Here is a 14,023-nt window from a genome sequence, read left to right as displayed (position 1 = left end):
GCAAGAGTTGTCGTCTAACCCCGCAGGCAGGAAGGGGACTGCGGTTTTCATCCGTCCTTGGCTGTCCGAATGCTGCCCCCTCTATCACAGCGCTGACGGCAGCGGGAAAACCCTCGGGGCAGGGGTGCCATCGGAGGGAGAACTCTTCGGGAGGAGCACAGCCGGCTCCGCCGTGCCTTCTGCTGTGGAGAGCTGCTGCCCTGGCCAAGAAAACCTGGCAGTGTCAGCGCTGCTCGTCCCCTGGGACACGCACCGTGGCCACAACCCAGCCGCGAACACCGCTGCAAAATGAGATGAGGGCCGGAGCTCTCCCTTCCCCTCACATCGCCCTGGCTCCAGGCTGAGGACAAAGCCCTCCAGGCCCTGCTTGCTGCCGGGCCAGCAGGGATGGCTGGATCAGGGAGGAGGCACCTTGCGCTGCCGTGCCTCCCGTCTCCCCTCCGATGCAGGACGCGGCTCTGGGCAGGGACCCAGGCAGGTGAGCAGCAGGAGCAGAGACCCTCCGTGACGTGGCTCTGCTCTGCACGGAGAACCTGGTTGCTGCGGGAAGCACGAGCGAGCTCCCAACGCTCGGCAGGGGATGCAGGGATGGACAGTGGGCTCCCGGAGAGGCTGTGGCAGGCAGCAAACTGTCAGGAAAGAGCTCAACGCGCAAAAGGGAACGACCCCGGAATCAGCAAGCGGCAACGGGGGCGGTAACAACTTTGGTCTAAAGCGCCGAGTATTTCAGCAAACCGAAACGCAAGGAGGAATCGTACGAGTGGAAAATACCTCCCGTGTGGAAACTAGGGATGTGGCTGCGCAACCCGAGCCTGCAGCAGCCCCGGAGGAGCAGCCAGGATCACCAGGGCACATCACAGACCAGCTGCAGGGACTCACTGAACCGGCTGCAAGCGCCGGGACCACTACCAAGTGTCCTTGGGAAGTCACAGAAAACGGGTCCGATTTCGGCAGACCCGAAGAAGACATGCACCGCCTGCCTTTGAAGAGAAAATTCAGGGAAAACCACCGAAACCCACACACAGGCAAGCTGCACGAACACCTGCAGAAAATGAGAAGGGAGCAAGAAGCATCCGAGAGGGCCGGTGACCTTTGTGGTGTGCGGACAGGGGAAGGTGGGACACGTCCTGACTCAGCAGGGCTCCAGCCATGCCTACGGGGAGATGCTGCCGGGTACCCGCGGGCAGAGCCCCCTGCGGGGCCAGGCTTCTCCCACACACACGGGATGTATTTCTCCGTCCCTTTAGGGGCATCCCTGCGTGGGAACAGCAGGAGCTGGCAGAGCTGTGCCAGGATGCCCCAAAAACAAGGGCGCGGGGCAGAGCAGAGGTGCACATCTGCCAGGAGGGGCTCGAAGCAGGGCAGCTGGCCCCAGGAGCCGGCACAGAGCTCCTCGATGCCCAGCGCCACCCGACGCACGCTGCTCTCCGGGTCGGCTTTAAAAAGGCACCTCCGGCCCCGGCAGTGCCAAGCTATCACTTTTCGGCTGGAAATAGCACCAGCGCGAGCCCTCAGCTGGGGAGCAGAGCATTTATGAGTCCAGACTGCGGTTAGCTATCAAAGACAACTAAAAAAAAAAGATATTCCACACGCAGTTTTTTTTTCTTTCCTTTTTTTTTTTTCCTAAGGATTAAATCAACTCAACAGCCCCCTTTACAACTTCCCTTTTGATGTGTTCAGACTCATTAAAGTTTCATTTCTTTCTCTCTTTTCCCCTGGGGAGGAGGCGGGGGGGTGGGGAGCAAACACAAAAGTTTGCTTCATAACCGGGGGCCGGCAGCTGCGGGAGCAGCTGCCGCCGCCGCGGACAAACGGTGCCTGCGCCGGGGCCAGCGCCTGGCCCAACTCCCCCGTTATCCGGGGAGCAGCACGAAGCCCCGAGCACGGCCCCGTCCCCAGCACCACAACGGCACCACCTTTTCGCCACCCGGGCCGCCGCCGCTCCCCTCTGCCAAGCGCGCGGAGCAGGGGCAGCGGCGCACCCACGGCCCTTTGCTGCCTCGGCAGCTGCTGCAGGGTCTATTTTAAACGCGGTTCCCCATTTTAAAATAGCGAACCAGACTCCCTTCCAGGCCAATCGGCATCGTCTCTGCAAAGTCCCGCAGACGCCTGCCTGTTTGCCGGGCTCCTTTTCCCAGTCCTTGAATGTTTGTGCTCCCATCCCGTTTTCACAACCCCTACCGTGATGTATGGCCACGGTGCTCCTAGATGGAGGTGCATCCATCAGCAGACAGATGCTGACGTTCTGGCTGGCTTCCTGTTGTGTTTTTTTTGTGTTTGTTTTTTTTAAACATTCCTGTGATTTTATCAGATCTTCTCAAAATTCCCCAACCACAAGCAGGCGAGGAGCTGGGCCGCCTGGCACGGCTCCTCTGCGCCGCCCGGGAGCAACGCAATCACTCGGCACCGTGCCTGGCCGTCCGGGGGGACAAGTGACAAAGCAGCCCGCCCGGGGAACAGGGAAGGTGACAGCACACCCCCCGTGGCACGGAGGGGACCCGCCGGCTTACCTGACCACGGGCTGGGGGATGGCCTCGGCGCTCGCGGGGACCTGGACGCCCTTCTCCCACTCCTGGCGCCAGGGGTCGGCCAGGACGTAGTACTCCTCCGGGCTGAGCTGGAAGGAGTCGGGGATCTTCATGGCTGTTATCAGATCCGTGCGGAAAACCTGCGCCGGGAAACAAACCACGGGGAGGGTGAGGGGCTCTGACAAAAGCTCTGTGCGTGTGCTCGGGGCGGGAGCTGGGGATAACCACGGGTGACAGCGCGGCGGACTCGCTGTGTCAACCTGGGGAAATGACGGGTTACTTTCTCCTAGGGGATCGATGCTCGCAACCGCTGGCTTTCAACCACATTCAGCCCTGCTGGGGCAGATGCTGCTTTATTTTCTCTTGGCGGGACTGAAGCTGCCGGCGGGAGAGGCACTGCACTGCCCCGAGCACCTCTGTGTCCCCTTCAGCCGCCTCGGTGCCCTGGGCACCCTCCTGTCCCCACCGGGTAGAAATCCGCCCAGCCTCTGCCATCCCCGCCTTCAGAAGCCCCTCCACGCGGGCCGTTCTCACACAAAACGCGTTCGTCTGGCTTTGGTGGCATGTTGTTGTGTTTTTTTTTTTCTAAAAACCCCCTATGAATCATCGTTGTTAAAACGCAGGTGGAGCAGCTTTCGCACAGCCACGGGCACGGCAGCGCAGCCCGCCTCGGAGGGCGACCCTGTCCCAGTTTTGGCACCGGCACGGCGCTGCCGGCGAGCTCCCTGCCCGCGGCTCGCACGTGGCTGCCTGCCCTTCCGTCCCCGAGCAAACCTGCCCCAAAGCAAGCCCACGGCTCCGGCAGCACCCTCCCCGAAGCACCCGCTGCCCTGAAGCCCTGACACCCAGCGCCAGCCACCCTCAGGGCCACGGAGCAGGGCTGGATGCTCGGCTCCGAGCGCTGCCCCTTGCAAAGATCCTTGGCTGCTGCGGACCCCCTCTGCCAAGCACTGCCACCACCTCTGCTTGCCTCTGTTTTGGAGAGATCACCTTCCTGCTTCGCAAAAACCACCCCACTACCAGCAGGGAGAAATATCCGTGAGCCGAGGGCTTCAAGAGGCTCCCGGTTACAGCAGCTAAACCCAGACGTGCTGCGCCGGGATCGGTGGGAGGCCCATTGGGGGCTGACTTGTGAATTGTGCTTGCGGTGAGAGCACCAGGAGCAGAGCCCGGCCAGGGCACAGCTTTGCCTCAAAAAGCTCCAGCTGCCTTCGGGAGAGCAGCCACGCTCGCAGCAGGCACCCAGCTGCCACCGCTGGCTGCCGTCGCGGCCGGTTTTTGGGTGGATATCCACTTGCAGCAGTAGCTGGAGCATCCTGGGGGGCTCCCCGGCCGCCCGACGGGTCAGTGGAAGCACAAAGCATCACCGAATTCTAACGCCGCTTTCCGCTTTCATTGTCTGCCTTGTTCCCGAGGGCTAAGCTCGAGTTTAGTCTACAGTTTGTTTAGTGAGCAGGAAAATATCCGGCTAAGTGGTGGTAGAGATGCCCATGTACGCGGCCCCAGCCTGCAGCGAAACACACGGAGATTTCTCCTGACCCCATAAACCTCCTCCGAGGCTGACACCGGAGCCCTCCTCTACGAAAATCCGCCAGCCCCTCGGACGGGGACCGCGCTTGTTCTCCATCTCACTTCTGGCCCTGCAGAGCCTTCCCCCAACACACCGCCGCGAAAAAAAAGCATCCCAAACACATCCATCACGGTAAATAAGGCTGTCCTGCCAGACACCGCCTGACAGCAAGGGCTTGAGCAATCCCGTCTCTCGTGGAGTAAAAATAAATTGTAAATGAGAATGGATGCTTTCTCCTCTCTGCCATCTGCTATTAGCCGGAATGACGGCGGCGGTGCCAGCAGCCGGGCTTGGACACCGTCTAGCTGCAGCCACGGCTGGGTCGGACCAGGTGTTTTCTGCAGCGCCGTTTCATCTGTTCGCAGTGCCTGTCCCCAAAGCGAGCACTGCGCTGTGAGGAACCCAACAAACGACACAGCACGGGCTTTACACTCCCGATACAACAACAACTCGCCCTGGGGAGCGTTTCAGAAACCCGATCGGCTGAGATGCAGGAAACCAGCCATTCACCAGGACCACTGGGACCAGGATTTAGGTCAGTTTGTTTAATCCTCGGAGCCTCAGCTGATAACCCAATTAGGGCTAAACACAACCACCAACCCCTTCTACGCTGGGACCTCTCTGAATTGCACTGGTACCTTCCTCCTCGTGCACCTGCTCGGAGACGTTGTTGACTGCAGCTATACAAAGCCGATCTGAGCTGCCCAGACCCAGCCTGAGAGCATCCTTCAACAACCAGAACGAACAGCCTACGCATTGCCGGCAGAATTAGGCTCGGTGTGAGAAAGATCAAGCTCCTTTAAGTCTGCGTGCTACAAATTCCTCCTTATGAATGCCACAGTAGCGTTTTACTATGCTGTCAGTGCGAGAAATTTAAAAAAAAAAAGATTAAGATAAACGCTAATTAAGCATGAGAAGGAGCACGCAAGATGTCATAATCCTTCCCGTGCCACGCGTCTGCGTATCGAGCAGCGAGAAATAAACAGAGTAAGCCCGCTGCAGCTCATCTGCTAAGAGAGCGTGCAAATACGCCCCGTGCCCGACGTGTCTGCGCTGCCAGGACCGCAGCTCGGGCAAGGGGCTACTTCCACTCCCAGGTTTTTTTTGGAGGGAGCGGGGAGCCGGCGGTGCAGGCAGGGCCCTGCCGCAGGGCATCAACCTGCAGCGATGGGGACGCCAGTGCAGCAATGGGGACACCGGTGCAGCGATGGGGACGCTGTCGCAGTACCACGGGCAGGCGGTGACGGAGGACTTACACCGTGCAGAGCCCGTCCCGTTGCCTTCCTCTTGCAGACGGAGACCTGCGCTGGCTTGCCCCAAGTCGCCCAGCGAGCCCCAGGAGCTGGGAACCCGGCAAACTGGCTGTGATGTGATGGACGTGCGTGTGCCGCGGATAATGGGAGAGCTTTGGCACAGCGGGGAGAGAGATCGCCGCAGCTCTGGGTGCTGGGAAACCCTGCATCTCCCCTCCAGGCCTCATCCCCAGGCAGAGTGAAACGATCCGATCCTCGCGTCCGAAACCACGCACGCCTGGCTGTGCTTGCAGCCACTTCTCAGCTCACGTCTTCAGCTCGCTCCTGGCTGGTAGCTGCGTCACGGCTTCAGCAGTCCAGGCCGCGCACAGCCTCTGGCCGCGCAGGGCCGGCCTCACGGAGCCTCCACCGCACCCTCAGCGATGCAAAACCCTCCTGGCGAGCCCCGCACCTCGCAGCCTGCATGCTTGAAAGCGCAGCGACGGATCAGCCCTCTGTACGGCTTCTCCCCTCTTTCCCGCGCACATCACGGGCTCGCCTTTTCCTCCGTTCAGTCTTCCCCAAATTCATCCCTTCCGGCTTTTCAGCTCACATCGGCGTGGAAGCTTAGTTTTAATTTTAAGCCAAATAAGCACGATTGTATCTATTTCCCCGAAGATGATAAGGCACATCGCAGGCTGGATTTGCAATCTTACTACTCCATTTATTTAGGCCTTCTTGGAAAACAGATAAGCTCGCACATCCAAAGGCAGCAAGCACGCCAGCACTTTATCACAATGATGCCTCTGTCTTTTCATGAAGAACTGGAAATGCTCAAATTATTAACTATCAAAGCAGAACACTTTAGAAATGATAGAATGCCACAGAAATTGTAAAGGAAAGCAGATCAGTTGTCTGGAAATCTCCCAACAGCTAATACGCTCAAATTGTAATCTAAATGTCTTTTTGTTTTGAATTGTCTGGGATTAGGGTTGGGAAAAGACTCAATTATTCTACTCAAACTCTTCTGAATTATTTATGAAAACTAAATAAAGGATAAATTGGGCACTGATGAACTGAGGACCTGGCGGTGAAGAGAAAGTTGTGTACCAGAAAACAAGCAATTTTCCCTCAATAGCACTGTTTACTGTTTCTTCCCTTCCGCAGGAACTGACAATTTGTCTCGGGGGCCGCTGCCGCCCGCCCCGCGCCGGGGGAACTGGCCACACGGTCACGTCGGTGCCTCGGGCACCTGAGCTGCCGCAGCCTTTCCCAGCATCGGACCGCTCTGCTTCAGCTCCATTTCCAAGGCTCGTCAGGAGCTCTTGTCCCTGCAGGCCTTTAAGTGATCCCTGGCACTGGCTTTTCACCGGCAGGACAGGCCCGTATTACCTGCCTCGGCTATTTCCCCATCCCTTCAGCCCAGCCAGGCACGATGCTGGGCTGGCAGCCAGTCCCGGAGGTGCAGGACCACGAGAAGTCGCTGCGACGCCGAAGCCATCGCATTACCCGCGGGTACATTCGTATCTGTTGTTACTTCTGAAGTCTGCTCTAGCGAAGCAAAAACCATATCGATCTTCCCTCTCAAAAAAAACCAAACCAGACCCTAACTTAAATAGAAATAACACATCCTGCGATTCTGACATCCTCGTTTTTCACTTCACATGAGACTGGGTTGGGAAGGGTGGTCCTCCGGTTGTGGCAGAGACCTGGAAGGCAGGAGTTGGACTCGGCTCCTCCCTCAGCACAGCATCTCATGTGCAGCCGCTGAACCCCACAGAAGATCTGGGTCTCCATCCACCAGAAACTGTGATCCAGCGCGCCCCACGACATCCGGACGGCACGGGGCGATGAGCACCCTGCCACGCACCGGGAGCCGCTGCGCTGCCATCCCCGTCTTACCGACGGAGCCTCCTCCTGCCCGCAGCCCTGGAAGCCACCACTACGGGTCACCCCGTGACAAACTGGTGGCCCCACACCCCCCCTTTGCAGCCGCTGTGCCGTAGCACTCCCCTGCTGCGCTGCTCCCAGGCGGTTCCGTTACCGCGAGCGCATTCCTCCCGCGGCTCCTGCCCGCTTCTCGGCCTCCTCTGCCCGTCGGCCCCATCTCCGCGCCTCTCCGCTACCTTTCTGCGAAATCCCCGCATCGATTTCAAGGTTCTCTGACTCACTTGCGAACCCCTCTGATAAAGCGGGCCACCGACCTCGCCGCTATTCAGCTCCCACTTTACGCGCTCTCCCAAGGGCCGCGCTTTTACAGCGACCGCTCGGCGGGGCTGAGGCTGCCAATTATCCCGTTAGACCCAAATACCAACCCCAAAACATCAAATTCAGATCCTTCAGTAACTGCTTTCCACTTGTATGAAATCAGCTTCTGGGCGAGAGCCAAGAAGCTGAATCTGTTTTGGTCTTTAAATCTAAACTAAAGAAACACTCGTCTAGCGCTGCTTTTAATTAGCTTTGAGGACTGCGACGAGCCCGGGGACGGCGCAGGGTCCTGCGCGGACGATGGCAGCCCTTGCACGGGTTGTGTTTAGGCACACAAACCTTTGCATCCCCAGAGAGTTTCTGCAAAAAAATAAACCTCTCCAAAGCCCTTCACACTGCAGAGCACGGGTAGGAAACGAAGAGAAATTAAGCCCATTGCTCAAAATCGAGTGCATGCGGAAAAGCGCAACGCGTGTGCTGGCGAGACAGCAGGCAGGAGGGGTGGGAATCGCACGGCCCCAGCCTGTCTGAAATCACACGTTTGTTACCTCTTCCCTTTTACAAACTAAATTATCTGAGATCCTCCCCGACGCCCTTGTATCCGCACAGCCCGCCGGGCTCTCCAAGCGCCGCTCTGAGCGACGGGCAGAATTTCTTCTGCGGTTGTGCAGCGATGGTTCGCAGCATGAAGGACGGGAGTGGTTCTGGAAGCCCAGATGACAGGTTTTCTGCAGGTTTTGGTTCAAAACCTTTCCTTCCTCCTGGCCTCCTGGCCTCCTGGCCCCCCCCCCCAGCCACCGTCCCCTTCTCCACCGCCCTTGTGCCCCGGGGAGGGCTGCGCAGGTCCCTCCCGCTGCCTTGCAGGGTTTTCTCCTCCTTCCCAGCCAGCACTATTAGCCCTTCATTCTTTCAAGCATAAAATTGTTTGTTGTAGCTCATGAGTCACAAGGATTTTTAGAGAAAGAGAAAACAATGAGAACAATGGGAGCCCTGGGAATATTTTTTGGTTGGACAAACTGTCTTCGTATCAGCTGGAGCCAGCACCTACGTGGGACCAGCCCGTGGCAGCCCACCCAGCTCACCCAAGGCTCATCTCCCAGGCATTTTGTCACATTTTTCTAGCCCGTTCCAAAACAAGCCGAGCAGCAATATTCAGTAGCAGGGCTAAGCAACATGGCAATGCCTGGTGTGTGTTTGTAAGCAGTGATACTATCTGCCTGTGGGGAGAAAAATACTTACTCTCGTGTTCATTTGGGAGCCAGTCTGCTATCTCTTAATCTATTCTTGTTTCCTCTTGAAATGCTGAATGTTAAAGATTCAATGAACAACAGAATTTAAAATAGGAACAAGAAGCATTTTTGTCTTGCCCTTCTCAGCATTCAGAAGACAATGGTATTAATCTGTTATAACCATGCTGGCTTGGGAAAAGTGACAAAGACACTGCAGTCAAACCTTTCAACAGAGACCTATTTTCTCTTAATCCAGCACAGTAAAACTATGTCCGGTCTTACTTGGCCATATGGTCCCTTACAAAAGCCTTTCTCAAAGCATGGAGAGCCCAGGGACTAAATTTACATTGCCCTGTAGCAGCACATACCTATTGCACTGGAAAAAAAATAAACACAAAAAGAACTAGTGCGATAATAATTACTTTCTAGAAGGGAATCAGTATCAAGTTGAGGATGCTTTAAAAGGGTTAAATCCTTGGAAAGAGATATTAAAAAACATCCTTCAAAACATGGAAGTAATATCTAAACAAGGAAAGCAGAAAATAATGTAAATTGTATAAATTTGTGGTTTGCCCCTCATCTTGAACAGGGCGTGCAGCTGCGGTCCCGTAACCTCGAAAAGGACCGGACAGAAGCGGAGGTGAGGAGCCCAGCACCTGCAGAGGAGGGCCAGGCCAGGGCTGGGGCTCAGCCTCAACAGGGACAGCCGAGGGGCTGTCAGGCAGGAGGGGTACACCACGACGCAGGTACTTCTTCCCCCGCAAAATATTCCGGCCGTGCAGCCCGATGCAGGGCAGCGTTTTGGATCCCAAGCAGTTCAGAAGCTCATGACTAACCTCCTGGCTAACGCCCTGACTCAGATGTAGCATCCAAAGGAGTCCCCAGGCCGCTGATGGCTGGGAGCTGGAGGATGTAACCAGCGAGCATCGTCACACACTTGCCTTGTTCCTGCGTTCCCTCCTCAGACACTGACAACTGCTCCCTGTCAGCAGCAGGATGGAGGGCTCCATGACTGCCATCCAGCCCAGCCAGGCTTGCGCTCACATCCCCAGCAGCCCTACAGCTGGGGGCAGGATCGCACTAACGCGCCGATAAAAGAAGCAAACATCCCTCCGTCAGGCACGTCTCGTTCCGTGCTGCAGACTCAACAGCAAGGACAGGGAGGAGCTGAGCACACATCATGCTGCACCAGCAGGATCCATCCCCTAGTAGGGCTGCTCGGGACGGCAGCACCATGGAGGGTGCGGGGACCCCTGCTCATTTCCAGGCCAGGTCTGGGGACAAATGAGCCCGAACGAGGTTAATACAACCAGGCACTGCAGGTGCCAGGAGCTGCCCGCGTCCGTCCCCATCCCGTGGACCCCCTGACCCAAGACCTCCTCTCGGCAGCCCCTGGGGCCCAGGGCTGTCACCTCGGCACGGCTTCGCAGAGCCCGGTGTCTGGGCCACGTCAGAGCCCAGGCAGAGCCCTGTGACACGCACAGATAAATATAATCACCCTCCCTGGCACCGGCCCCCAGCGCGGATGTTTACAAACAGCTCAGTACTTTTCCATGTTAAGAAGCTTGTTTTTTCCAGATGCCTCGTATCGGGTGGTTTTTAATGTGTATAGTTAATCCCTTCTCGCAGAGTCTTTCATAATAAACATCACCCCCTGACCCGGCTAATAACTATGTAACACTAATGCTTTTGATTTTTTATCTCCTGCGCATGTTGGCAGGGGAATGCAGACGGCAGCTCGCCTCCAGCCCACTCGCAGGGACGGGGGACACGACTTTGTGAGGGACACGAGAGGCTGGAGACGACCCCGCTCCCTCCCCAGCCCGTCCCACGGCATCGCTGCCCCCTGGACCGCCTGCACCTGGGGAGCTGGCGGCGTGCAGAAGTGCCATCAGTCGTTACAGAGCTACCAACCAGGTGTACCCGAGTCTGAGTTACTGCTTGAAAAGGCCGCGCCATCCCCAAAATGCCCTGGGCAGACTGCCTGGCAGGTTCTGACGCCTGATAGTGAGTTCATTTCGCTTTCCACGTTACCCTCTTGCGGTTTCCATCCTCAGTGTGATAATGAAGTGTTTCATGTGAAGCAGGTTTGACAGCGGTGTGCTTTCTGTTTTGCACTTCTCCATGCTTGCCATACACGACGGCCACCCTGCTCCATGCTGAAATCCTCCATTATGTGCCAAGCTGCTGCATCCAGACGTGTTTCCCCACAGAAGGAGCCCAGGCATGGCTGTGGACCCATGGCTGTGGGCCCATGGGTCACGGCAGGACTTGGGGCAGATGTGGAAGGGTTTGGGAGATGCTGTCCCAGAGGAAATCCACAAACCCACGCTCACTGTAGCGACCTCGATGCTGCACACTGCGACGTGCCCCAGCCCTGTCATGCAGGACAGGCAATGCTGTGCCAGACCCTCGGCTCTCCGGCCTGGCCTCTGGGTCTCATCTGAAGCTGAACCCAACCAGCGCCAGGCCCCGTGGCCACAGGGAAGACACAGGATACGGGACTGGAGCTGAGATCTGTGTGGCTCACATCTGCTTGGCTTCCCACCGCGCTTTTGTAGAAGACGGCTTGTCAGCTTGAGCCTCCTGGCCAAAGTCCAGCCTGAGGAACCGCACATCGCCTCCCCGAGGTCCCCTGTGGTTTTGGTTCCGACGTGCCACCGTGGCTTGCTCTGTCCCACCGCCGGGTGGCCTCCTGCAGGTGCCAGGCTGAGCTTGGCTCCGCGGCTGAGGTTCACCGAGACGTGTGTGCCGGGCAGCGCAGGCCCCGGAGCAGGGGGGTGAGCCGGGCCTGGCACGGGCCCCGACCTGACGTCGCCCTGGGCCAAACTGCAGAGCGGCAAAAACTGGGCCTGAATGCCCTCCGCCAGGCCCAGAAGCATTTCAGACTTGTATCCAGTAACTGCAGCAGCAGCCGGGTGAACTCCCAGCCGGCTGGTAGGCACAATTCGTACTGAAGGGAGCAGTGCGAGTGTAGAAAGGCGCAGAAAGGGCGCTCCTGACACCCGTGTTTTGGAGGAGGATCTCACCGGGCAGCATGGCAGCACGCGTGGCACCATCGGTGATGCCACATCGCATCGTGGCACTTCAGCGCAGGCCTAGCACCAGGCATGACCATGGTGGTCCTGAGGGCAACACCGGGCTCCCCTGGCGTCGTTACAAACGTCAGGCACAGGGACAGGACCTTATGTCACGGAGGTGGCAACGGTGACGCAGGAAGACGACGTACCCTAAACGCTTCTCTGTGTGACTGGGGGCTCAGCTCACAGCATACACCCACCACTCATTTCAAGAGGCACATCTATAACTAAAGATTTACATTCCTAGCCCTAACGTGCGACTGTCCAACAGCCTGTCAGCAGGCAGTGACATCTGTATCTCCGGCTCTTTGTTATCTGGAGTGTTTCCAATTACCTCAGCTGGTAATAACAGCTCCTCAGCCCTTCTCCTTACCCAAGGCACAAGCAACCTGGACTTTTTAAAGTCTCTGTCCACTGCCAACAACACACGAGATACACCAATGTAAATCTGCCACAGCGATAAGAACTAAGTGCAGCTATAACTCAGGCGGTGACCACAGGAAAACCTCAAAATCTCTGCTCAGCTTGATGCAAACTGAGGATGTAATAGAGGTTTGTGCTCACCGGGCCACAGTCCCAGGAGATGCACAGCGTGGGGGCTCGAGAAGGGATCTGCAGCCTATATGAAGGGAGGCTGCAAGAAGGTACCAGACAAGCCCGCTTCACCTTCATCTAAACTTAGCTCTGTTTGGACACGGGTCCAGATGACAGGGAATGTACCAACAACGTCACTCTGGCTTTGCTCACACTGCTCTGGAAATGACGATGACCACCACTAAACAATGCAGTTGCTACAACAGCAGCTCGTGCTTGGTATAGTTTCCACGTCTATTGGAGGTATATCCAAGAGCCACGCGAGGGAAAGCAGGACACAGCTGGAATGGGATCCAGGTGGGCACCCAAAGCTGGGAAGGTCAGCACATGGCCGCCCCGACCCTGCAGGACCTCCCAGTCCCTCCAAACCTCCCCTCTCCCCACCTGCATCAGCAGGAATCCCCCTGGGGACCACAGTCCCGAAGGGTTGGGCACAGGGACCCCCCACCCTCCACCTGAGCATCCTCCAGGTACCTCCGACTGCTCCCTCCAGTGCCCAGCCCGAGCACCGCAGCGCGGTCTGTGGCTTCTCAGAGGATGCTCTGAGCAGCCAAAAACCCTGCGTACCTCAGAGGGCTTCTTCTCCTTCTGCCGGGACCAGTTGGATTTGGTATTCGGAAGTTTGGAGCATCTGGACGCAGACGTGGTGTGACCTGCAAGGAGGCAAAGGAGACATTACCTGAAAAACAGAACAAGTTTTATCCGTATCTTTGCCACTGCCACTACTTCAGCCCCATCCCATGCTTTGGGTCAATGCTAAGAGGTGGTAACACCTTGACATGGCATTATTTTTGTGCACATCTCAGGGTACTTCACCAAAACAGACTGACATCATTTTTCTGCTGCTACAGGTGATGAAACAGAGGCCCCTGAGATTTAAGAAAGCTGTGGTCAAGAGCAGACATCAGGCAAGGTCCCAAGAATGAATGGCTTCCCCGAGGGAATGAGCCCGGGCTTAACCCTCCTGAAATCAGGTATCTACAGGGATCAGAAATGAAGGAAGTAAGAGTAAAATTTTCTAACGTGGATGCTCAAAGTGAAGCAGCTGAACTGCTCGAGGACTTCAGGCTCCACGGTAAAAAACCAGTGACCACATGGGTGAAACTTCCCTGTCAGTGCCAGCACTAATAACTTCCACGCCTGTGTGCAGTTCAGCAGCCCCCTCTGCACCTAATGGAAACCACACAACAGTACGCATTTCAGTAGTAAGAGAGTATTTGCTTTGGGATTTGGGATTACTTTACTCTGGGATTATTATGAATGGACTCTCATTATCCTGACTCGAGCAGTGTTACCACCACCGCTGCCACCTCCACAAGGCAAACGCTGCTGAAGCTGAAATGCGACGGGAGCGCTGTGTTATTAATTTGTATTTCCAACTCAGAGGTGTTACTATCACTACTACTACCAGCAAAAAAGGAAAAAGCTATCTGTATTTGGTAATACCAAATAATAAACCAACTACTGAAAGATTTTGTGTCTGCCCCAGACACATGCTTTCTTGTATACGTATGATAAAAACAAGACCTGATTTCATGGCGTCAACTGTTCCCGAAGGACACCTGGTTTCTGGCCGCGGGGT

The 14,023-nt window shown here is 56.6% G+C and overlaps 1 protein-coding gene across 4 annotated transcripts in view; it reads right to left on the bottom strand.

Annotated features, from left to right (window-relative positions):
- JADE2 (jade family PHD finger 2) overlaps nt 1-14,023 on the bottom strand; it is a gene marked incomplete at its 5' end in the record, with an annotated part of 68,637 nt that overhangs the window by 46,388 nt on the left and 8,226 nt on the right. For all 4 annotated transcript variants that reach the window (XM_080555478.1, XM_080555479.1, XM_080555477.1 and 1 more), the window contains 2 exons: nt 2,511-2,668; nt 13,009-13,094. In XM_080555478.1, the coding sequence (XP_080411604.1) occupies nt 2,511-2,668; nt 13,009-13,094 (244 nt within the window). The remainder of the gene's footprint in view (nt 1-2,510; nt 2,669-13,008; nt 13,095-14,023) is intronic.

The sequence above is a fragment of the Anser brachyrhynchus genome (genome assembly GCF_964034855.1).
Source record: "Anser brachyrhynchus genome assembly, chromosome: 14".
NCBI lineage: Eukaryota > Metazoa > Chordata > Aves > Anseriformes > Anatidae > Anser > Anser brachyrhynchus.
Note: the sequence above shows the minus strand (reverse complement) of the source record. Positions and strands in the feature narration are given on the sequence as shown.